Here is a 24,208-nt window from a genome sequence, read left to right on the forward strand (position 1 = left end):
TTGCACTCTCCTACTTTCGTTCTCCACAGTTCTCCATACTGTGGGCCCTTGTTAACATCTGCATGGTCACCAGCTGTTTGCGAGAACGCTAAGAAAATGGGAAGAGTCTCTGTTTGCTCTTTACTCTTACAATGTGTCACAATTGTGTATATGTCAGCGGGCGCATCGGCGGCAACACAGTTCCCGTTGTTGATGCCTCACGTTCGACCCACGCAGGTAACATGTCCGTTTAGTTTCTTGTGTCCTCCTGTTGCCCCAGTTGTCACGCTTGCCCGAATATGACAGGAAGGCGTGCGGTCCGCAAACGGCAGTGGTCTTTCATCTGTTCTAAGCGGCGGACGAGATTGTGCTAGGCGCTGACTACAGAGATCGCAAATGTCTGCTTATACTCGCGTTTGCCGGGAAATCCATATGGCTACGTGTAGTGAAGCTCCCATCTAATCAGTTTTTTGAACAACAACTGCTGCAACGTTGCTTTTCTTTTATCCGTTGGCCTTGGCTAATAATATGTTCGACGGTTGTGCGCAAATTTGTATTCTGTGAACCTGCTTTGTTGGACTTTGGTTGGACCTCCATAAGAGTTACATAACGAACATCTCTGACGCCCTTTGATGCATATTCTTTCTTGATCGTACGCCTGCCGGCATTATTTCCCCACTTCACTGCCGTTTACTTGAACTAATCACAGTTGACAGGGGCAACAACCGCAAAGCTTAAGTAATGATAAGAGCTAGAGAGCAGAATAAATGTCAGTGCTTCGATCGTAATTAAACGTTCTATTCCGACCGGACGAAACGAAAGTGCACCGGGACATACCTGTTGCCGATTACCTTTCTTTCTTTTTTATAGTTTTTGTTTGGTGTAAGCAGCAATATGATAGTAAAAAATGCTAGCGATATTTTTATCTGTGTATGCACATCTTTATAGCATTTTTCTTTTTTTTTTTTAATATGTGTTTGACCGCTTTGTCACTGTCAGCAGAAACAACCATATTTTTATTATGATGGGGCGTATCTTCGCATTAACCTCATGATGTTAGATTTCCTAGCTGTCTGATTTTTATTCACTCCGTTGCAAAATGGAACACAGTTTAAATATGATGTTCGATAACCAATTTGTATTGTACAGTTCTAGTCGCACTTGTCCAGAGTTCGAATAAAGAGTTCAGAACTGTACTGGCAACATTTATTGGCTCGATATAGCCTTGAGCTGTCTAAAACGTAATCCATGTGGCAGTGCATGCTTTATAGCAGGACATCTATTGAGCCCACTGTTAGTTGTTAATGTCACTACTGTCAAACACACATTTCATGCTTTCGCCAAAGTATGTATAGAGCTCTTAACACACAGTGCACTAAAAAAATTTCTCATTCCACCTTTGGCTGTACTAAAGCTTAGCAAATTGCATCCGCAGTGTTATAAACTTGTCAATTTGTGTAATTTCCTCTTTAATTTGCGACAATAAAAACCACATCCTACAATCTAACTACTCATTAAAGGAATGATGTCGAAGTGAGCCAAATTAATCACATTGACAAAGTTTTGTGTGTATAATTGTGTTATGATCAGTGTGAAGTGACTGTGCCAAATGGTTTCTGAACAATAACCCAAGCTGCTGCAGTGCAGGTGATTGTTAACATGATTGTTAACATGAAGCCCTCCACCCTGGCACCCTGGTGTAGCTTTCAAATATGAAAATCAATTGCTGAGCCAGGCAACATGCTTTTTACGGTTGCACATAAATGCTATATTTTCAAGCACCATGCTAGTTACTTCTTGTATTTATTATCCTCTCAATATAATCTTGCTGTGTCAGTTTGGTCTAAGTATAAAAAAACCCTATTGGAACCACTTCAGCCCTGTAAAATCTCAACTGAAACTAAATAGGTTTTTGACAAAAATAAAATAATACTTGGGCCATTTGAGTGTTCTTAAAAACCAAGATGTGAAGGAAAGGCACTACATGCGATATATTTTTCTTATCTTTGATGCAGAATGAAACCTACCTCTGTACAGCATTCCACATAACACCAAACAAGCATAAGTATGTGGGTGAGTATGAAAAGGGGTTTCTCACCATTAAGCTAGGGAGACTTATGGTGAATTACAGTGATAGTTCCGGAGATGCTCAAGCTATCTGTTGCAAGTTGCAAGTTGCAAGTTGAAACCTGCCAGAGCATGGCACAAATGTTATCTCGAGGAACCACAGCAACCATTTTCACATGCAACTGCTCATGCTCGTTTAGTTCTTGCATTCTAAATCTTGCAGCTAAATCCATGTCTCAACAGGCAAAGAAGAGGAAGTAATCTACTGCAGAGTATGTCAGTCTGAAGGAACCTGTGAAGTCATAACTGATAAGTGATAGGCTAACACCAAACGCTGAGTGGAATATTCCTGTCTGCTCATTTTGCAGCCACCACGTTGATATCATTTGTTGATAACAGGCTTGGCAGCGTAAGCTAGTAAACATTTTATGATGTGATGTTTTCATAATTTCTAGGTTTTCTTCATATCTTGGAAGTAATAATTTACAGAAGTGTTATATTGGAAAAAGAAAATTTCTTTTTCCTGCCAAGTTTTCATACTGACTGTCGTTTTTCTAAATAAATGGCTTTGTCCAACACTGAATGGCAGGCACCAAGCACCATTTCATCTATTGGAGCAGGAACACAGGACAAGGACAAGTTAGGCATGCGACTTGATGACTGTGGTAGCGAGGAGACTCTTCAACACCTTCTCTGTGGCTGTCCTCGCTACAATTTACAGAGACGATCGCTCGCAATCGCGATAGCGCGCTTTACCAAAGATCCTCTAACAGAGGAACTTGTTTTAGAATGCCGACATCACAAGCCATCGCAGCGGAGGGCGACGAGGGAATTGTTGCAGTTTTTAAGGGCAAGCAGACTTATGGCAAGCGGCTGTAGCCTGAACAGATTCTTATAGTGCTGCAAGTGCTACTGTGCTGTGCAGTGACAGTATGCGGTGACAGTCACCGACTGCGATTGTGTATCTGTGCTCCCTTTCTTTATCTATCTCTACTCTCCTGTCACTTTAGCTCCCCCTCTCCTCTCTCCCCAGCATAGGGTAGCATATTGGATGTTCCCATCCCATCTCCCTGCCTTTTCCCCTTTCTTCTGTCACTCTCTTTTGACAAGGGACTTGCTTTCTTTTGAGGGCACGGTCAGAGGAGACGAACCAGTGCAAGATCTCCAGCTTCATTGGTATCACACACGTAATGTAAAGCAAGTGCACTGTAAACGTATGGTTTACATATGACGATAGCTGTCGGTTCAAGTTCTAAACGAAGCCGGTGGCTTGGGGTGCAGCCCACTTCCAGTGTTCTGCCTGGTGTTGCCTGCCTATTACTGAAAAAGTTCCCGCAAAACATTTTTTCTTTTCATTGATTATGCTTATTCTCGATGTATTTTACACATTTATATACAAATTTAAAATTTTGTGAGGGTATTTATGTGTCTTGTCCTTAAATGGAGCGACTATTATGGAAACAATTGCATCAGGTGTATCTGTACATTTACTACTTTGTAAAATACAACTTATGCCTTAATTTATTACTTAAATAAGGGCTTAATTGAAATGAACTAATTAGCTACCTAAGTTCACCACAAAAATATTCTTGTTAGCTCAAGGCGAATGCAAACAATATGCCATGGGTGACATATGTCTGTTACATGCCACTTTTCTTGAAATTTTGGTTATATAGTTGCATGGATAGGGGTGATATGTAGCATTGGACAAGCAGATCAGCTTTTGTGAATAAATCTTTGGATACAAAAGATCAGGTCATGTTTTACGACAATTTTTAAAACAAAATAGTGATGAAAAAAAGTATGACTTTCACAGATGTTGATATGGTTTTTCATAAAAATAAATGTACTCCCATCCAACTAGGAAGGAGCAACGACCTACGTGGATTGTTTCCTGTTGCGGAACTAATGAATTCAATTTCTGTGATCTCAATATTTGCCCAGCTGTTTTAAGCACAGTTTCATCATGTGAACACCTGCGTGTCATGGTCACCAGATTTTACATGTATAGCTTCCTTGCTTTCCAGGGGGAAAAAAAACTTTTTTTTTTTACTTAGTTTATTGATTTCATGGGTGCATTGACATTTTATGTGCTGTTCATGGCTTCTACCTCAGGCCTTATATATTGGCACTATTTCTGCATTTCATTTTTGTGCTGGATCTTTAGAACCCTGGTGACTGTTCTTGCCCTTTTTGTTGTATTAAATGTGGAATAATTTAGTTATAATGAATAAATTTCTGCTGTGTGAGTGAATGCATCCAGACATCAATTAAGTAAAGTCCTATCTTGCATATGGCAACACATAAGCACTATCATTTGCTGATCGTAGTATCAGTGAAGAAAAATACTGGCATTTAATGTGCTTAAACTGGGTTTTGTTGACACCTGAAGCAAAATTACATCTTAAGATCTGAACTTTTTGAGAAATTTATGAGAGTTGTAATTGAAATTTTGAATTTTATCACAAGTTTTACCACTTTGTGTATTTGCATCTAGATTAAGTGAAAGTATTCAAGAAAGTATTCAAGTATTCTGTTATATTTAGTTTAGTGTGCATGAAGGTTAAGCATACCCTAACAAACAAATCTAAGAGAAAAACCAATAGCTTATGTGATTATTGACTCCAATAGATGTATCGATCCTATAGATGCATTGGCCTTTTAGGTGTTATGGTGCTATTGGTTCAATAGGATCATTTGGCCTATCTGACCTATAGCTGCACTCCCTCCGCAGAGTAGGGGTGATATACTATTGCAGTAGGAATGTTCAATACCAGGATAAAACCTAATTCGAAATTAAGAGTACTGTATTGACACTCTACGAGGCAGGAGCATTTATTTCACATATGTGCCACAATGGTAAAAGGAAAATCAATCAATTTGGAATTGCACCATGTGTGGCAAAACTAGGCTTGCAAACTTCTGATGATGGCTTGAAACAGATTCACATATCATGTCTACGGAGACTGCAAAAAATAAATGAAAAGCACAGAAATGCAATATACGGAGGGCAGAAACTATCACAAGCACACTTGAAGAATATTGTGTGTCGATTCTTATGTCAGGGCATCTCATCTGTACGTATGCGGTGCTCTTGCTGCATAGCTGAATCTACCATGAAACTCAGGCAGGCGTTAGACTTGACCAATCTATATTGCTTTTGAAGTTTATAGAAAAGCCACAGCAATCATGAGTTCAATTTAAGAAATGTTCGAACATATAAAAGTACATGATACAGGATATGGAATCAGTCCTGAACTGAATAACTAGATACTATCTTTAACTTTTTTTTATTCATTCTTATCAAAATTGAACTGGATCAGTCTCTTTCTCCATATAAGATATTTTCCGATTTGGGAAATGTGTAACAATGCAACATCTCTTTATCTGCTTTTCAGTGGCATTCAGGCCTAACGCAACAATGCACGTGGCCCACCACATTCTAATCTACGGCTGTATGGAACCGGGCTACCGTGAGCAGGATTCTCCACGGGCAGTGTGGGACTGTGGAGAGATGAGCAACTCCAACTCAGAGTTCTTCAAAGGGCCGACTTGTGCTAAAGGACCTCAGATCATTTACGCATGGGCTCGGGATGCTCCACCCCTTTCACTGCCTGAAGGTAACTTGGTTTAACTCAAACAGGGGGAATATTGTGGATCCATTCTTTCTTCTTTTTTCCTCCTAGTGCCATCTACGGTCATGGCCGTGAGTGGCGCTGGCTAACACTCCCAGGGGCAGGTATAGTGCACACGCATGAATACCCAAGAAAGTGTACGGGAGGATGGCCAGCAATTACATGTAGAGCATTGCACGTGTAATGCGGAAGATGTGGGTTCGGCTGTCATTTGCATCATGTTGCCTATTCAGCCACTGTCATTTCACTTTTCCTTATTATTTCTACATTTCAATTAAAAATAAGTTAATTTCCCCTGTGGTCTTCCTGGCTTCGTTGTCTGTTGACTTCGTGTGATTGTAATAGACAGAATGTTGAGTCCCTTGGTCTTCATTATTATTTCGCTTCACTCTGTGCCAATTTATCTATGACTCACAGGTTTCCATTAAAATTGTGAAAGCCAAATGTAAAGCCAGCACAAACACGCACAAGTGCACACATTCACGATGAAAAAGGTGACCAAGAATACAGTACCCGCTCTCATGCTTATGCTATTTTTATTTCAGGTGTGGGCTTCAAGATTGGTGGCAATAGTGGCATCAAATATTTGGTGCTTCAAGTTCACTATGCTGACACTACTGCTTTCCTTGGTGAGTAGAAACAGCATGGAGAATGACTTAATTTTATTTTATTTATTTCATTTATTTTGTGCATACTGCTCATCCCAATGGAGATTATTGCAGAAAGGGCCACACACATAGCAAGCATATTACAAGAAATGCGAGTGGGTATAAAAGGAATAAATTGTATTCATCATTATTTGAACATTATGAGAAGCAAGCGGGCATGTCGAAGACATTAGTAAAGATGGATCAAATAGCATGAGCAAATCAAATTAAATGCATAATGCCTTAAATCTAAATGTCATTTGTATGCTGTCACGTGATTGCATTTGTAGTTCAAGCACCAGGTGTGCAATGTCATTAAACTTGCCCATGCAGCAGGATGTTGACCTAACTGACCTGAGACACTACAAAAAATTCCTTCTTGTTTCAGGTGATGTTTAGCAGAGCTTCTTTGCTGAAATTGAGCTTGTACATTATTCATCTCATATCAGAAGGTGCCCTGCAACTCTTTTTGAGAAAGGTGCAGAGTTTATTTTGCATTAAAGGACATAACATGTAAAGCTTTCTGAATAGAAAGTTTTTTTTATTGTCCCTTTCATGAGCGTGATTATTGATAATCAAATGTTGCCCCTGCCTTGCCTTTGTTACCTTCCACTCTTTTATGGCGTTCCCTCTGTGCTGGGTGACGTGTCAGTGCTTTGAACATAAAGGGATGCCCGTGGTTTCGCACCCTTCAGTTGGTGCTGAACTTTGGTTTCGGAAGTGCCTCCGAGGTGAAGTGGTGGTGTGACAGAGACCTAGCGCTGCGCTGCACTGTCCAATAAGCCATGATAATGGTACAGCGGTACCGTTTTTTGCCACCAGATGGCACCACTACTTTACCAGTTATAAAGTTTCACCGTTTTGTCAGACTTTGTCACCTGCTGCCAGCACATTCTGGCTCATTCTAAATAATGTGCATGCTTACTATCACTAAGTGTGATGGTCAACACACCACATTGCACCTTGAAAATTTTTACCTTTGCCTTGCTTAATCATCAACAGAAATATAGCCCAGTGAAGCACGTAAAAATTCTTACTAATAACGAACATCCTGTGGGGATGACAGCGGCTTTTTCTTTAGAGAAGATCCCTATTGCACTTGGTTCACAGGTACCCACAGGAGACAATGGCGCTTGTCATGCAGGATAGATGACAGGGCTATATTTAGTGAAAACATTTTTGTATGCGTTGGAGAAGTCGCAACAACTTGAGCAGATGACGGTCACTCAAGACCGGAAATTCAAAAACTGAAGTTGTTTATTGCACTTTTTGAGACAGTAGACATTTATAATTTTGGTTTAGCAAACTCTCATCGAACATTGATAGCATATGGGGGGATGTTCTTGTTCCTGCCAGGAACATGAATTAGTCTGGACAAGTATAAAAATTTTTCCAACAGCCATCGTGTTTTGTTGACCATCACAATAGACACAAAAAAGGGTAGGGATTTCAACAAGTTAAGGGAAAGTACATGCAGTCCTTTAAATGAAATTGTAGGTTCTTTGGCTACATTTTCAAAAATGATATCCAGCTTAAGTGTTCATGACATCTTGTAGCAAGAAGATAGCTTTATTTCCAGTGTTCAAAAAGTGATGCACGGCCACTTTAATGTCCATGAAACTGCCGCCAGAAAATTATCGCCATGTAATGCCGCTGATGCTTGTGTAGTTACTGGCATTCATGCATATGTTTGGCAAGATTGCTTTAAGTTCCTAGAAAATGCTGACTTCTGCATTGGTCAGACTCGTGCATGAAGAACATGTTTGGGGAAAGACTACTGTGCACACCAAATCATGGTGTGTTTCTTTCATGACTGTCATGTGCTGTGCTGCTGCCATTGTAATTACAAGTAGTTGTAGTCACAGCCAGTTGTTACTCTATACACATATCATGATGGGTTAGCGCATTCTGTGTTACTGCTGTCTTTTCTACAAAAATACTTAGAGCAAGGTACACAGGTCTCTTCAACAGATTCGTTGCAGTACTAATCTAGCAGCCACTTAAGGCCAAACTTAATCCCACCTACAATTCTCAATTGCTCATCAACAGACATGTGCAATGCTTCTTATACACTTTTTTGCATTATCTTTGAAATTTCTAATGCCCTTTTATTCTTGGCAGACCCACACAAGACAGACATGTCTGGTATTGTCCTCTCTGTGTTGCCTGGAAATACACAGCTGTGAGTAATTGCATTTTGTGACCTTTCTGGTGGTTGTACAGTGCTCATCGATTCAAACACGATAATCGGCCTGCATGGTGGCTGGCGCGTTTCGTGCCACCAGTGGGCAGTGAGAGCGAGGCCCTTTGTAATGCATTGTGACTGCATTCAGCTTAAGTGATCACCCATATTTCTTCTTTTTACTCCTATTTCTCGCCTTTGACCCTGTGTTGCTGTTCTTGCTTTTAGTGTGAAACGACGAGCTGGTATTTACCTTCTGGGAACAGGAGGCATGATTCGTTCACACCAAACGGGTAAGACATCAATCTTGCAAGCTTGGTGGCATTGAGTGCCTGCTGCAAAGCTGTGATGCACCTCGCTTTCTCCATTTTTGTGTGTGTGCAGAACACTTTGAGGCTGCCTGCCTCATCGACGAGAACTTGACCCTCTATCCATTTGCATTCAGGACCCATACGCACAAACTCGGTAGGTGGATTGATTTTTCTGTAGTTTTTGATGGGGTACGAGCAGGGCCTGTGGCCTGTGTGGTGCAGCTTAGTCTTTTATACTTTAATGCCAATGACTGCATATGTTTTCGCAGCACAAGTTGAGCGCTTATGATTATTCGTTATCATAATGTTGCATCAGTAGTAAAGATTATTTGAGCGACATTAAAAAGAAAAGTAAGTTGAATTGTATTAGCAAATTATGCTTCTACAATATCAAAAAAAGAAAAAACACTCTTAACCAGGGCAGGAGATTTTAAAGCCAGGAAAGATGCAAAAACGGGTGGCGAAACCGTCTTGAAAGTTCCTGTACCAGCTCGCCTTGATGTGGATTTTGATGTGTGCTCAGGCCTAGTTAATTATTTATCAGTCAATATAGACAACACTGTGTTGTAAAAGAGCCAAAGATCAAACTGGGTGAGTTTTGAGAACATTTACTGTGTCACAGCAGCCAGAGTACAAGAATTTACTTTTAAATTCATGATGTTGCTCTGGCATACCAGTGCTGAGGCTTTGATGCAAAATTAAGAACTTGAAGTTTGTTTTTCATTTTCTCTTCTATATTTAATCAGTCTCTTATTGCAAAATTGAGTTTTGAAGTAATACTTTATAAATTGATTTACGTTCTTCAGTGTCCTTTTAAGCTGCCCTGACCTCTTTTTGCTTAGTGGCTTCTGAGAACAGAAAAGTCTGTAGTTGCCAAAAATATATTTTTCATTTGTCTGTGCTTGATTGGGCATTTTGTACATTTTGTACGTAAAGTAAGGAAGATGTTGCTGGGAATACATTTTTTACTACCTATAGTAAAATGATTAATTCTGGGTCAGCGTGCAGACATGTGTCATTCAAAGGGTTAATGTTTGCTTGAGAACCTGCATTGTCATATTGTTAGTAGTACATGGTTGAGAAGGCTGGCTGTTTACTTTTACTTTTGCAGGGTAGATTACAAGAAGATAGATACCTTGTTACACTTTGTTTGGTAGAACATGAATTGAACAAAGAGAGTTGCTGGCAAACAGCACTTTTGTATTGTTCTGCATTTATCCAAGTATTTATGTCACCAGTTTATAAGCTGACCAATTGCACTTTGCAGGCAAGGCTGTTAGTGGCTATGTTGTTAGAAATGGCCAGTGGACTAACATTGGCAAGCACGACCCATTGCAACCGCAGATGTTCTACCCTGCCAACAAGGGCATCAAGGTCACCAAGGGTGACATCCTGGTAAGTTTCATTTTGTCAATGTTGCTAGTGATGTGCGATTTAACCCTATTGATTACAGTTGTCAGCCGGAGGAAAATAAATATTGTCCTATATGTCAGCATGCTTAGTGAGAACTATTGATGTGTGCATTTGTGTGGTGTTGGAAGTTTTACAGTAGTCCATTTTACATTTCGTAATTTTTGCAGCAAAATCCTTCTTGTCTTTGATGGTCAAACAGGCTGATGTTTATGGAATCACTTGGAAGATTGCTGGCAGAGTTGACCAACATATGGGTTCAGAGCTTTCTGCATCCTTCACTGAGAACTTAGTGATGACTAGCTGGTAACTTAATGCCCTCACGTAAATTGACATATTGAGATTCTCGATCCAGCAGGTCACACAGTTATCAGGAGGTTTGATATTCACCATCTTTACTTAAACCACGAAGGCAGTTACTCGAGCGGTGGCCTTTCTTGCTGCCTGTCTCATTTTTAGGAAGCACGCCAGTGCTTTCTCAGGCTCTTAATTGAGGACCAGGTATCTGCCGTTCTCTTCAACATTATTATGCACTAGCATTCATGTAGAATGGATAGGCATTTGTTTTTTATTTGCAAATGTGCTCCTTGTGGAGCTGCTAGAAATGCCTCATTGTTGCTCCAGTATTCATTTCCTTCCTTGAGCACTTATAACTTACGTTCAGCTTTTTTTGAAGTGTAGCTTTTTATGTATTTGTCTTAACAAAATCCTTGGAAATTGACACTTGAAATGTCTGCCTGATCTGTTGGAAGTAGTCCTGACTGTGGTGCTGACCCTGGGTTGACAAGTTATTTTTATATGCTTGTACATTATTAAAGCACTTAGAAATGTGGGCACCGTGAACACACAAAAGCATCAAGCCTGACCGAATGATAGTGAGGGAATTGGGAGATTGGAGCAGAGATATTTTGGACGTGAAAATGCATTCAGGCTTTTATGGCTCTGGTATGTCATTTTACTCACCACAGAGCTAATTAGACACGCGGACAACATTTGTGGCAATGAAGCAGAAGCTACGAAGCCAAAGCACTTGCCAGCAAGAACACACTTTAAAAAATTCCCACATTCTCATATGCGTCAGTGTAAGCTGGGGAAGAGAAAACATCACATTTTTTTAACACGAAATGCACCATGAAGTATTAGATGCGACTTATTTTTCTGATTTTCTCTTTAGTGTTTGAGCAAATACGAAACCGTCGCAGGGATAAGCTACGCTGATTCAGTGTCTGCTCCAAGAAACCAAAAGTGCTGTAACACTAGCGCTGGACTACTTGGTGCAGCAACACTGTGCAGAAGCTCCTCCTCTGTAGATTTCCCTTCAGTGGCACAGATAGTTGTCCGCGAGTATAGTAGAATAAAGGGTCGCATAATAAGTTCATAATTTGGTATGCGATTGTATTCTGTTATGGTGCTGTTGTGGTGCTACTTTTTATCTTTTTAACATTAACATTCTTTTTTTTTTCAGTGCAAAATGATTTATTTTAATAATAATAGCAGGAAAACCAGGACAAAAGCTAGGAAAGGGCTCAGCACAAGAGCTGTGCTTCTTCCCTTAGTCGCGGTATTCTCATGCTGTGATTATCAAAGTGAATATCGCCAACTTGCCCAACTTTCCATTCTAGTTCAGTGCAGAAATGATTTTTATTCAAGCAAAATGTTGTCGGTGCAATCGATCTGTTAAGAGCAATTGCTTTTCTACTGAGTGCACTAGGGTCATGATTTCTAATGTTGAATGTCTTGTTTGTTCTTGTTTAGGCTGCCCGTTGCACAATGTACAACTTTAGGAACAGAGCCACTTATGTTGGGTAAGTAGCTAAGCATGGTTTTAGTTTTTTGTTTTGTGCGTTAACATGCCAAAATTAGTGCAAGGTATATAGAACTATTTGAGTGACATTCATGTTTATTATACCTCTAGAAAGAGGTTTCTTAAGAGTAAAAGTGTATAGCTTAAGTTCAGTTGTGTTGTTGTCACTCATGTAACGCTTGGAAGCATTTGCTGCCAAGCTGATTTAACGGCTGATTAGAGTTTCGTTTTCTTTTTTAATGAATTTGTTGGAATACACACAAGTATCTGAGAATGTGCATGTGAGCTTTTGCTAGTGTTTTTATCAGATGTCAGCTGTACAATAAGAGGTAGGCCAACCCATTAATGTGGAGCTACGTTTAATGCAGATTACAAGAACCTTGAATGAATTGAAGCAGTATAATAACTTGCTAAATTCTTCATGCAGTTGTGTGTTAGTGCTGCAATTTTCACTTTTTAGTATATCAATGAATACAGTGCCAATTATCTGTCACAAAAGTTTCTACACGAAAGCATTCATAGCTGCACTATACATAAAGCCTTCTGACAGTGCTATTCTTGCTGCCAATGATGTGTGGTAGTTATCTGATTCCATCAGGCCCCTAAATCTAATGTAGACCAGATCTTGATAATGGGCAAGTCGCACGTATACTATTTTTGCTGGCATATGTGAAGTTTACAGGATTTGCTGTCATGGGCAAACATTTATTTACAGTTGATGCCCATCATCATCACTATCACTCTTTATCGTTGTCTATGAACCACAACATGGCATCCTCAGTGCAGTCCATTGCATTTTTTATTCTACGTTTCTTGGAACAAATCGACTATGACCCCGAATGGGATGGTGCCCCATGTCTTGACTAACCACTTCACTTGTTTGTCCTGCAAGCATTCAGGAATGACAAGGACACATGACATGGCTATGTTGCCACCAGCATAGCATGTAAAATTTCTTTTGTTAATGACCAATTGTTATGAAAGTGTCGCATTGTCATCATCAATCTAAGCAATAACTTATTCTATCACCATCTTATGACGACAATAGTGATGACAGTGGCGGTGATGCTCACTCTGACGGTAGTCTGTTGCCACACCAACACTGCAAATACAGTTTCAGTTTCATATCAGATTGTAACGTGCAGGCATTTTTTTTATATGTATATAAATATCTTGTGCATTAGAATCGGATAAATACGGTAATTTTGGGGCTTAAAAGCTTACAGAAGCATAGACACTGTACTGCAAGATCAGCCTAGTTGTGGTGATAGCACTTTCACGAGGCTTTATGTCCAGTCTGATCAACAGCATTGGCAAATAGCAGAACACTTTACTGCTACAGCACACAATGTACTTCACTGCTTCACTGTACAGTGTAGAGTACTTTGAGGCTGATTTTGCAACATGAACAAAACGTCAGGAGTGAATTCTGTTCAAATTTGTGTGTGGTTCCCTGCAAACTTCTTTCACATAAAGAAAAGAAGAGATGGTATTAGGTGGGGGAGCCCAGATGATCAGCTAATTAAATTACCCCCCTCCCCCCTTTTATTTATATAGCTCCACAGGCAATGACGAAATGTGCAACTTCTACATGATGTACTATGTGGATGGAGACAAGATCCTCAACAGAAAGGACTGCTTTTCGTATGGGCCGCCTGTCTACTACTGGGGCCGTGACCCACTTCTTGCTAATGTACTTACTCCCGAAATTGACAAAGATGCGAGCACTCTCAAGTAACCGTCTCGCACCCTGGCATGAGCCAGTGGGATTTCTGTGTGACCAGTCTTCTTGACTCCATTTTCCCCCCATGATCTGCCGACTTTCCGAACATCATTTCTTACCTCCAACTTTGGCTCCAGCACCACTTACGCTGGCAGCAGTAAGAAATGGCGCGTTCAAGGAGTCTCAATTGTGAGAACAAATCTGCACAGTAGTGCCGCCACTAGCACTGGCAGCTTATCAACTCAATGTTTGACGAACTTTCAATGCTCGAGATGGAAGATCAGTGCACTTGTGCTACAAGAGCGCTTTCTTTTTCTCTTCTTTTTTTTATTTTTTTAGTTGTTACAGCATTAACTCCCTTATTCGCAAACGAGCCTAGACTTGAGTTTCTTCCTCAAATCCACCAAGTGGGAGGCTAGAGTGTGCCCTTGGCTGGTGCAGCCGTTGTGCCTCGCAGGCACTCTTCAACGATTCCTGAACAATGATTTCATAATTGGGCACATTTATGTCAACATGATGGAAATGGAATAGGGGACAGTTTTCGATTAACTCTGTCGCAGTGATTCTTGAGAAAAGTTGTTAAAGCTTGGTGACTGCTTTAGCCGTGGGACTGCACTGCTGTTCTCTTAACGGAGTTGAGAAGGAGACTCGAGTCCAGGCTTGGTGTAAATATACGGGTAAGGTTTCCAAGTGTCTTCAACAAAGACAATCTCTTTGTTTATTCAAGTCACCCTCCGTTATTCATCTTACTCTGAACACTGTGCTCATATTTAATGTGGAACATCACTTGTTGCTTTTGGGTAGGAACACTTGTACATCAAGAAAGGCCTGAGCACAGCTAAGCAACAGTTGCGAATCTTGGTATTGGTGCATGTATAGATTTTTTTTTTCACCCAGCTTAGTGATGCGATGCAACATACTTCTTTTGGGAGAACTGCTATCATCTTAGTTGTGCAAAAACTTGTGACCAGTGCAAATGAAGACCAGGCTGTGTAATTTAAATGCAAACCTGCAGTGTATGGCAGCCACTGCAAAATTCTGTTGCAATTGCAGCACGACTGCAGTACCAGCTTTGCCAAAATCAAAATGTTGAGCTAGAAATTGCGGCAGCCAAAACCTCAGTTGAGCACGACATGATGCGAAGCATTGTTGTTTCTTGAGAAGGGTTCTCATGAATCGTGTCAATTTTCTGGAGTGGAACGGCGACCTCAGTAGTAACATGTGTGCGAGCAGATGGTATGGGCAGCGGGAATGTCACAGTGGTTGTTGAAAATGAAATGTTTTATTACATTGAAGTAACTTCATTTGCTCCGTTTGTGTGGCGCAACGTTCACATTCTGTGATCCGTTTTCGTTCCAGTAGGGCAATGCGAGCCTCATGCGTCCAAGTCGCATAACGATGATGAGCGGCGTTGGTGCGCTTACGCTTATGTTCCTCGAACTTGGCAGTGGTGATAAGTTTCTTGGGGTGAGGCACTCATGGTGCAGCGCATTAAGTGTTGGGCTGTTGTGCTTCAGAACCCCATTTGACATGGGTGAAGAACTAGTCTTACACGGCTTAAATTCTGCCCACCACCAGAGAAATTTTAAAGGATTTTTTATTAATTGAAAAGTGCTCTAAAAGAAGTTAGACAAAAACGATTAGACAGGTGGCAGGAAAAACTGTGCCACACTCAACAAGAATGATTCGCATTAAAAGGACAGGCGGACAGGAGATGCGAAAAGGGTGAATGAGCTGAGTAGGGTGGCAGATTGGGTGAGGTGGTATTCTATTCTTGTTGCAGAGGTGTATAGCAAAAAACAAGAAGCAGGATGGTGAAGGGCTTTGTGCTTTGTAAGATGAAAGCTTTATCTTTAGTTGTCCTGGTTCCCTGCTCCATGCTACTATACACTTCTACATTGTGAATAAGCTGATTGTACTGGCATCATAGATTAAAAATCCATCAAGATGAACTGGACGAAACTGGATCAGAACAGATGTACATGCAATTACTCCTCACTGTGTGATGTGCAATTGCTGTAGGGCCTATTTCTAAACACAGTGTAGTCCCCAAGCTACATGACGTGAGCCTGAATGATTTTATTATGGAGGCAGGCGAGTTTGAAAACAAAAAGCAGCATCCAGCGATATTCCAACTTCACATTTGAATTTATGCTGATGGCACGTGCAAAAAAAAAAAAAAAAGTGGTTGGGTTGTAGTGCAATAGGATTTGTGTGCGCTAAATAGTACTGCTAAGTTACTAGGTTTGACATTGATCACTTTTAATACATGACCATATAAGTGATATAGTGTGAAGACTTATTTTGTGCATTTTGGCAAGTTCTTTCCTGTCATGAGCCTGATTGCTTGAAATAAGTATCCTCAGCAGTGTAGAGGAAGGAATATTATAACAAATGGCTATATGCTTCATTTCAATTCCTTGTATAACTTTGACTCATCAAAACATGATTTTCATTGCAAACTTGACTTGGAAATGAAGCATAGCCCCTACAGTATTATGGCATGGTACTGCAGTTATGGCTAACTGTGCAATCTTCATTTACACCGGTGATCTAGTTCTGTAGTAAGAAGGTTGGAGGTTTGATTCCTAGCCATGGCAGCTGCATTGTGATGAAATGGAATGCACAAAGAATGTGTGCCAAAATTTTAGTGAGCATTAAGGAAACTCATGTGGCCAGAATTGATGCGAAGTGTTCTGTGATGGCACTCCTCACAGTCCAGGCACAGCTTTGGGTTGTGAAACCCTTGTGAACAATTTCTAAAATCAAGTAACTTGTATGCGTTCCTGCTGCAGTCTACCACCGTATTGGTTACGCTAGCACAGGCAATAAAGCAGCAGGGCTACAATTTTAAATGTTTCGGATATGACAATCAGGCCACAAAATTCAAGGAGTTTGTTCAAGCACTTTGCAGCAATGTAGCTGTTGTGAGACGATGCAAGATGCTATTGAAGCAAGGTAAAACGCAGGTAAGCAAACCGCATCACGCTTACAGGTAATTGCATGTAAGAGATGTTGTGATCTGTCCTTCCTCTTCCTGAGCATTTCTTCCTGTCTGGTACCCTTGCTTCTGTACCTGCTATGAAATACCTCAGAATGTTTGCCTTTAGCTGGCTCTTAATTTTTCCTGAGTAAAAGAAATCCCGTCTATGTTTCTTGTAAGACACGCCGAAGATTGTTATTTTGCGGCAGGTTCTCCCATGTGTTTCCTTTTTTTGAAAGATAGGTGAAGTGACTGCTAAGTCTTTTTGGAATGAGCTTGCAAGCTTTATGAAAAGCTCATTTTGTGGCTTGTCAGTGCGCACAGTTGCTATTGCACTGTATGCAAAATTACAGCACAGTAAACTGCCTCGAAGTAAGATCTGGATGCATACGAATTTTTTTATTTTTTATTTCCCAACATGACAACCCTTCATGGTTAGCCTTAATTGCTACAAGGCTTATAAACCACTTAACAGGCATGCGTAGTATCATGCTCTGTCTACAAATGAAATGCAGTCATTGAGGCTTAGCCTCACCGGTGATGTTAAAGCATAGTAGTTTTATCGGCCGTATTAACTTGTAAACATAGGCATATTAACTCAATGAACAAGCATGGCGTCACAGGCACACAAGCAAACACGAACACATCTCACTCGATGACCGCAGAAACTCGCTGTCAAAATGCTGTTAATTCCTCACACGAATGTGTCACAGTGAGATACTACAAATTTTATACTGCTGAAAGCTTAAAGAGTTGGCTCCATTCCTTAAGCAAAATGTAGTTTCATGTTTAATATTCCATACTTAGCAACCACAAAAGAATGAAAAACAATTTGGTAAGCCCAAAGTTAGGCGAACCTTTCTAGCAAGTTGTATTGTTTTTGCCTCATGTCTGAATGAGGAAAGCACACCTGAACAACTATTACATTGACAGTCATAGAATGTTACTATATGACCTTGGGGAATATAAAGATCTTGGCACATCATTGTTGGGATGTGTACGGCTTTCATTATGCATGTAGTGTGTCTCCCCTTACTCTCCCCCCAGAAAACACACATCAATCAACATGCTTGCAATCTCTACAGCTGAGGTATTTCTTGGTGCCCTGTTACAACACATCTTATTCTTATGATACGTAATTGCTTTCTACGGTCTTGGTTGCACACTGTTTTATTCTTATGTGCTAGTCATTGAATATATTCTAATGTACTTAACTGACATTGAAGTACCGTCTTTTAAAAGTAAATGGGCTACATTGCTTGTGAACTGCCATGCTGACTACAGGCTGTTTAAAAGTGTTTCTGCACTATGCCAAAAGTTCCAATGCCCTGGGGAATGAAAAGAGCTATCCTACTCCCCATCAAGAGGTCTGCAGAGTCAGGAGTGGCACAGGTTCTGCAGCACACATCCAAATGACACTACTATGGTGAAGACATGAGTAGCCCATATACTTTTGACAAAGGCTGTACATACGAGAACTGATGTTGCACAACTGCTGCTGGAGCTTTGTTTTCGTCTGATGACACCAAGGCTATGTGGCCTGTTGTGATGCTGAGTGGCAGTGTCAAGTTGGTGTTCTACATTTTTTTGCATGGTACCGGTAAATTTTATTTCTAATGAGTTCTTAAAATTTTACATTTTGAACAGAAGTGTCTAGATGGAGAGGGGACCAATGAAGATGTTTACTATCACACACTCCAGAGCACTGGTTACAGCCAGTGTTACAGCTGTTCTGCAAACAAACTAAGCAGTGACATTCAGCTGACAAGCTGTGATCAGACTTTTAAGTCCAGCAGCAGCACAGATGCTCTGTAGCAAAGTCTTTTGCATGGTTGAACAAAAGGCTTGCGTAAGTATGTGAGGTTTTGATTCATACATCTAACAGTTGTTCGGAGTGTGACCAAAAACAAGACGGGCATACCTGTTCTGGTTCACTAAGCCCTTTGATGCTGGTAGCAATGCACTTACCATGTTGTCCCTGTGATCTTAATAATTAACTGTGTGGCATTTTGAGAACATAGGAACACTCATTGTGCCTATTATCTCTAGTACATACATTCCAAGAAGCTTCGTGATTCAAGTGTTCGTATTACAAAGTGTTATTTCTTCCTGGTCATTGACAACCTTGATGTGTAAAAATACTACAGAACTGACAGCTCTTGTTCTTAGTGTTTAGCCGTAACTAAGAACTGACCTGTGCATGTTGTACATATGTGTGACTAGTGCCCGTTTCCCTATGCTGTTAAATTGATGTCAAGAGTATAAGCAGTAATAAATCTTATTCGTTGCACTGTCGTCATTGTTTTCATGCCTGTAATATGGTAAAGCGCTTCAAACATACTGCAGCTTATTTGGGTAATATAATCAAACTTGCTGGGAGACTAGGTTCGAACTTTAGTGATTATCTCTGCTTATCTCAATCGTTGCTTGAAAAAAAAAAAAAAATCTCTTTTGGAGAAATCCTGCCAATCTGCCAGATAAACAGGCACCCAGTGAGTGACAGCACACCTGCACCATGAAAAGTGAGCCGAAGTTTAATTGGTCAGTGGCTAAATGTATTCACTATGTGCATTGGCAGCCACAGCAATGCCAGAAGTGTGGACAACTCTGGTAGTAAGTAGTGTCCCACTTAGCATGCATTCAATTTTCAATTAATGTATGGTGATACTGGGTACTTGAATAACTTCTTTCCGAGCTCTAAAATTCTAAAACTGTCTGTTTGCCTGCCTATTCTCGCTCATGGATATTGCACTCTGCATCTGTCTTGTAAAATATGAAATTTAGCATGTGCTACTTGCCTCTCAGTGCAGAAATGAAATACAAATATCTACATCATCTCGCCAGTCAAAACCGCAAATACAGCAATAAAAGCAGACTGGCATCATGATATCTCTGCAGAGCCTGCCTGCTGCTAATTGTTGCATTATTTGTCTGGAGTCAAGAAAACAAATTCATTACTACAAAAAAAAAAAAAAAAAAAAAAGCAGCAGTAGCGGCAATTATGCCAGTCTTGAATTTATGTTGAAGTCACTTTCCCGAGTGCTAGAGTTGAAAACAATTTGTTCTCTTTCTTTTTTTTTTCAACCTCTAATGGATGAACCAGGAAACTCTACACAAACATATTGTACAGGCAGGAACAAAATTTTATGGAATGTGCAAGCGTATGCTGAACTGCAACAAAGCGCGCACCTGGTGTCAAAGCATAACATTGCACATGTGTATCCGTTCATGCTTGTGTGCCTGCTGTCAGAATCATGGTGAGTGCAAAAGATAATGCTAGGACAGCGGTGTCTGTTTCAGCCGTAATGACTTGTGAAAATGCATTGCACGTTCCACTAGCCACTGCTCTCGTGGCATAATTTGATGGCAAGCTGGCCAGAAATGGGTGTATTGGCAGGCACACACGCATGAATGAATGTGCATGTGCAAAGCCATGTGTCAAAACCAGGCACCTGCCTTGTCAGGGAGTGCAAGAATGCAGTTCGGTACATGCTTGCAGATCGTGCAATATTTTGTCCCCGCATGTATAGAATGGGTTACACACATGCAATCTTGGAGCAAAATCAGTCTCAACAGATTGTTGCACATTTAAAAAAAAATTTTTAGATGTGCAAGTATAAATATGCAAGCTGTTTAGTAATAAAATTATTTCATTAGGCATGTATTTCCTAGAACAATGTGCTTTGCTGCAAAGCTGCTGCTGTTATGTGGTGCGCATGAATTGTTATGATGAGACAAAGCCAGTGCATTTAGGGGATGCCTACAATTTGCAGACCATGTTCTCTCGCTGTTTGCGTCCTGTTAAAGTCAGGCTGATTGATTAGTTACGAGAATCAATAGGTCAATTGGCAGACTACAAGACTGTGACAATCGGAACACTTGTGATGGTAAGAGCACAAATGTTAGCAACATTTCCAACATCCAAAGTAATATGTATTGTCTCAAGTTCGTCAAATGCATTTGTCATCTAATGAGAATAAGTACGTGTGATCTTGAATCTGTAATAAGTTTGGATCTAGCAAGAGATTCTGGCATTTCTAATTACAGAATCCTGTTGCACAGACTTAGCTAGCCCCATGGAGTTACTTATAGTTACCTAAAGGGAAAGCTGGCATTGCTTTGCTGTTATATATGCATGGGATTATCACTAACTGGTGACGTCAGATTGGAGTCTTCCTCGGAAGCCACAACATCTGGGAAGACGTGTTTGGCTAGTGGTGTTTTGTCTGTCACAATCGTTCATTCTTTACAACAACAGCATTTAAAATGCACTTTCTATTGTGCAATCATATCAATCATGAACAGTACTGGTAGGCCGATAAACTTGAATGTAAAGCAAAGATTGCATAATTTTGATTGTTTTTGTTCACTCGTATTTAATGTGAGTAGACATTAATGAATAATGTATTTTGGACAAGCAAACACCTTTCAGTGTTCTATGGTAAACATTGTTTTATTTGTTTAACAACAGGGGTGGGACTGCCCAAAGTCATTTTGGAGTAGTTTGGAGCAGGCCAATCTGAATTTTGGTGGAATAATTTAATATGCCAGCGCACTTCAAAACCACGATGAAACACAGAAGAAACCAACAAGAAGCGTGTAGTAGAAGCGCGCTTTGTAGCTCTAGCATACTAGAATATGGAAGAGTGGTCAAGCAGCGGTACAGCGCATGCTTTCCTATAAAGCCAAAAACATCGATGGCACTACGATTGAACTATATTCGCAAGTTCCATCGCCTATAGGGGGCCGGCCCGCGAGGCGACTCAGTATGGCGCCCGCAGAGAATATAGGAACCCCTGAGCACATATGCATCCTTCATGTCAGCTCATATTTAGGGTTGTTCGTTTTCGGGTTTTATATCTTGAATTTGCTGGTAAAAATCAGGTGCTATTTTTCAAGCTGATAATCGGGAAAAAATAGGGTTTTTTTGTGAAACCATTCTGAAATTCAGGGTTTTTCGGGTTAAATTTACAAATGTACTCAGTAATACATTACACTCGTTTTTTTTTAATTTTTTACCAGAGGGTATTAACGCTCACGCGTTAAAACTTAGCATCTGTTTCAAGCTGGTGATCAGGGACATCAGGGTTTTCTAGCAAATACTCCGAAGTTCGGTGTTTGTTTGGAAATTAATAAGTAATAATGACAGTAAAGAGCATTGATAACTTCAAGGAAATTAAACATTTTATTCACAAGAAGCTGGTCATCGATTTTTTACACTTACTTGTTAACATACATTATAAACATTATCTCCTATCTTGGAACGTACCTCAGCTGAAGGAAAGTTCTCTCGACCTCACAGCTTCCATTAGCTAGGCACAACAATGTCAGTGCAACAATGTCAGTCAATTACTAACTCAGTTAGGTGCGCTCGTTAGGCGGTTGGTTGAGAGCCGTGCAGCGTCCACCGTGCTGTGCACAGTTTGTGAAATGAACTATAGGTCACTGAAGTTCACTTAAGCCACCAGGATCTAACTTCGTTGTCCCGAGGCAGGGTAGCTAGCGTGTGTGCACTGCAAACTTCGTGCAGTGTTAAAAAAAAGAAAAATCACATCATCTCACCCTACGGACAACCATGGTGGGATGCGAAAGCATCGCAGGGGGTGCGCATCGAGTTTCCATTTCGTTTCACTTGGCAACACAACCCAATGAAAGTTAGAGTGAGAGAATGTATTGAGAAGAGAGGAGACGTTTGTACGGGGTTGTTGCGTCTTTATTTAGAGATCCTACGTGATTCCTAGTGTCGGTGCACGGTATCTTGAAGACGATCCCGAAGTTCGGGGTCCGCTTGCAGACGCTGACGTTTACGTTCGGCTTCCCGAGCCTTCCTCTGCTCCGCGGCGGTGGCGCTGCCGCTGCAACTAGCGCCGACGTTGATGTTGTTCATGGCGTTTCGCACATCGTTGCACAGAGAGAGAATGATGGAAGCACAGCGAACGCGCACTTTATACTGTGCTGCAACACTTTCGCCGCCTATCGGCGTACCCTTAGAGAGAGAGTTATATGCAATGATTTGCTGCGCCGCACCTGTGGCGGAGAGGGGGAGAGGAGAGCGCACACCTGCATAGGAGAGGAGAATGAGGGAGAGTTGCGCATGCGCAGTATGGGTGCGGACGCCGCAGAACGGGCACTGCCCCGAGCATAAGATGGTCTCGCATCTAAAAAAAGGTTGGTATGTGGTTTTGGAATTAGGGGAGAGATCGGGTTTAACCTGCTTCCCCTGAAATATGTTAGGGGCATAAAAATCGGATGAAATCAGGTTTTACCCGATAACGATCAACCGTACTCATATTTTGCTTAGCGCTTGAAGTTGGCTCTACCTTATTCACAGTCACTGTCACGCCACATAGACGTCTCAGAAACGTGGATACGGTGCCTCATTGAAGGGGAAGAGGTCATGAACCCCAAGCACATTATATGTTACGGCGTGAAGGCCTGGAGCGCATCGTCTGTCACTGTGCAAAGGGCTTTGCCTACAGACGTCACGTGTCCGTGAGAAGTCGCATGAGCAGGAATTTATTTATGAGCGGGAAGGTATCAAGGTAAGTTATCTTGTCTTTACTGATCTGTAATGTTCTTGAGCTCCTTTCACGTAATGAGTTGTTATGAGCAGATATTTATATTCGATAATTGAAGGAAGTATATCACTGAGGTTATCACAAGTACGATTTCGCTGGTGCAGATCCGGTATCGTTCGAGTGACAAGGAGTCACGACAGAAGCTTGTAGCACTTGAGAATGCCTTGCAGATACAAGTTTATAACGTTCTTGGGCTGCTTGCGTTCTCGCCAAGTTCTTTCTGCCATTACGCCGTACAAGTAAGCATTGGGAAGGCACAGATGTTAACGTCAGTCATCTCCTAACAGGCTTCCATACCTGCGGGTCTCTTAAAGCTGTGACAAAGTGCTACAAACATGCCAGTTTTTATCTTAATTGCTCGTATGTTCTTGTTGTGCTGGCCACAAGTGCGCAGCTTGAACTTGGCCGCGTGGCAGAGCACGGGGTGCAGCGAGAATGAAAACGTGAGTTTCTGGCGAAACGAGACACCATGGCCACCACACACGAGTTGATGGAGGTGCAACCTGAGAAAATACTCTCAACACTCGCCCACGTACATCTACTCGGGATCAAAGCCACGTTGTTCGTGCTGCTGCAATACACTGTCGCAGGCTCTAGTTTTTTAACTAATGCATCGATTCTCCGTAGAAAAACAAATAAAATAATGTGCATAAGCAAAGAACTGTCGTTTTCTTATCTACGTGGCTCCCGAAGAAGTCACTGCTGACGAAATGAGCACTGCACACTTTCATCGGTGGTGTGACCATCGTGTCAATTTGCAGCTGACAACCCATTCTTTCTTCTTTGCCATCTTTGGTAAACGAGTGGAGGCTCACTCCTAGAGCTGTGTTGGTGCATTGCAACATGCAGCACATGCGATTGCTTCTGAATTTCATCTTGCACAAAAGAT

At 41.1% G+C, this 24,208-nt stretch overlaps 1 protein-coding gene across 1 annotated transcript; it reads left to right on the forward strand.

Moving 5' to 3' along the window:
* The first annotated feature begins 15 nt into the window (after positions 1–15).
* LOC119442579 (peptidylglycine alpha-hydroxylating monooxygenase-like) lies at positions 16–19,036 on the forward strand. The gene is made up of 10 exons (XM_037707501.2): positions 16–216; positions 1,995–2,052; positions 5,445–5,666; positions 6,227–6,310; positions 8,450–8,510; positions 8,739–8,803; positions 8,895–8,975; positions 10,089–10,216; positions 11,987–12,036; positions 13,593–19,036. The coding sequence occupies exons 1-10, from the start codon at positions 97–99 to the stop codon at positions 13,771–13,773; spliced, it is 1,050 nt and encodes a 349-aa protein (XP_037563429.1). The 5' UTR covers positions 16–96; the 3' UTR covers positions 13,774–19,036.
* Positions 19,037–24,208: the final 5,172 nt, after the last annotated feature.

The sequence above is a fragment of the Dermacentor silvarum genome, chromosome 2 (genome assembly GCF_013339745.2).
Source record: "Dermacentor silvarum isolate Dsil-2018 chromosome 2, BIME_Dsil_1.4, whole genome shotgun sequence".
Lineage (NCBI taxonomy): Eukaryota > Metazoa > Arthropoda > Arachnida > Ixodida > Ixodidae > Dermacentor > Dermacentor silvarum.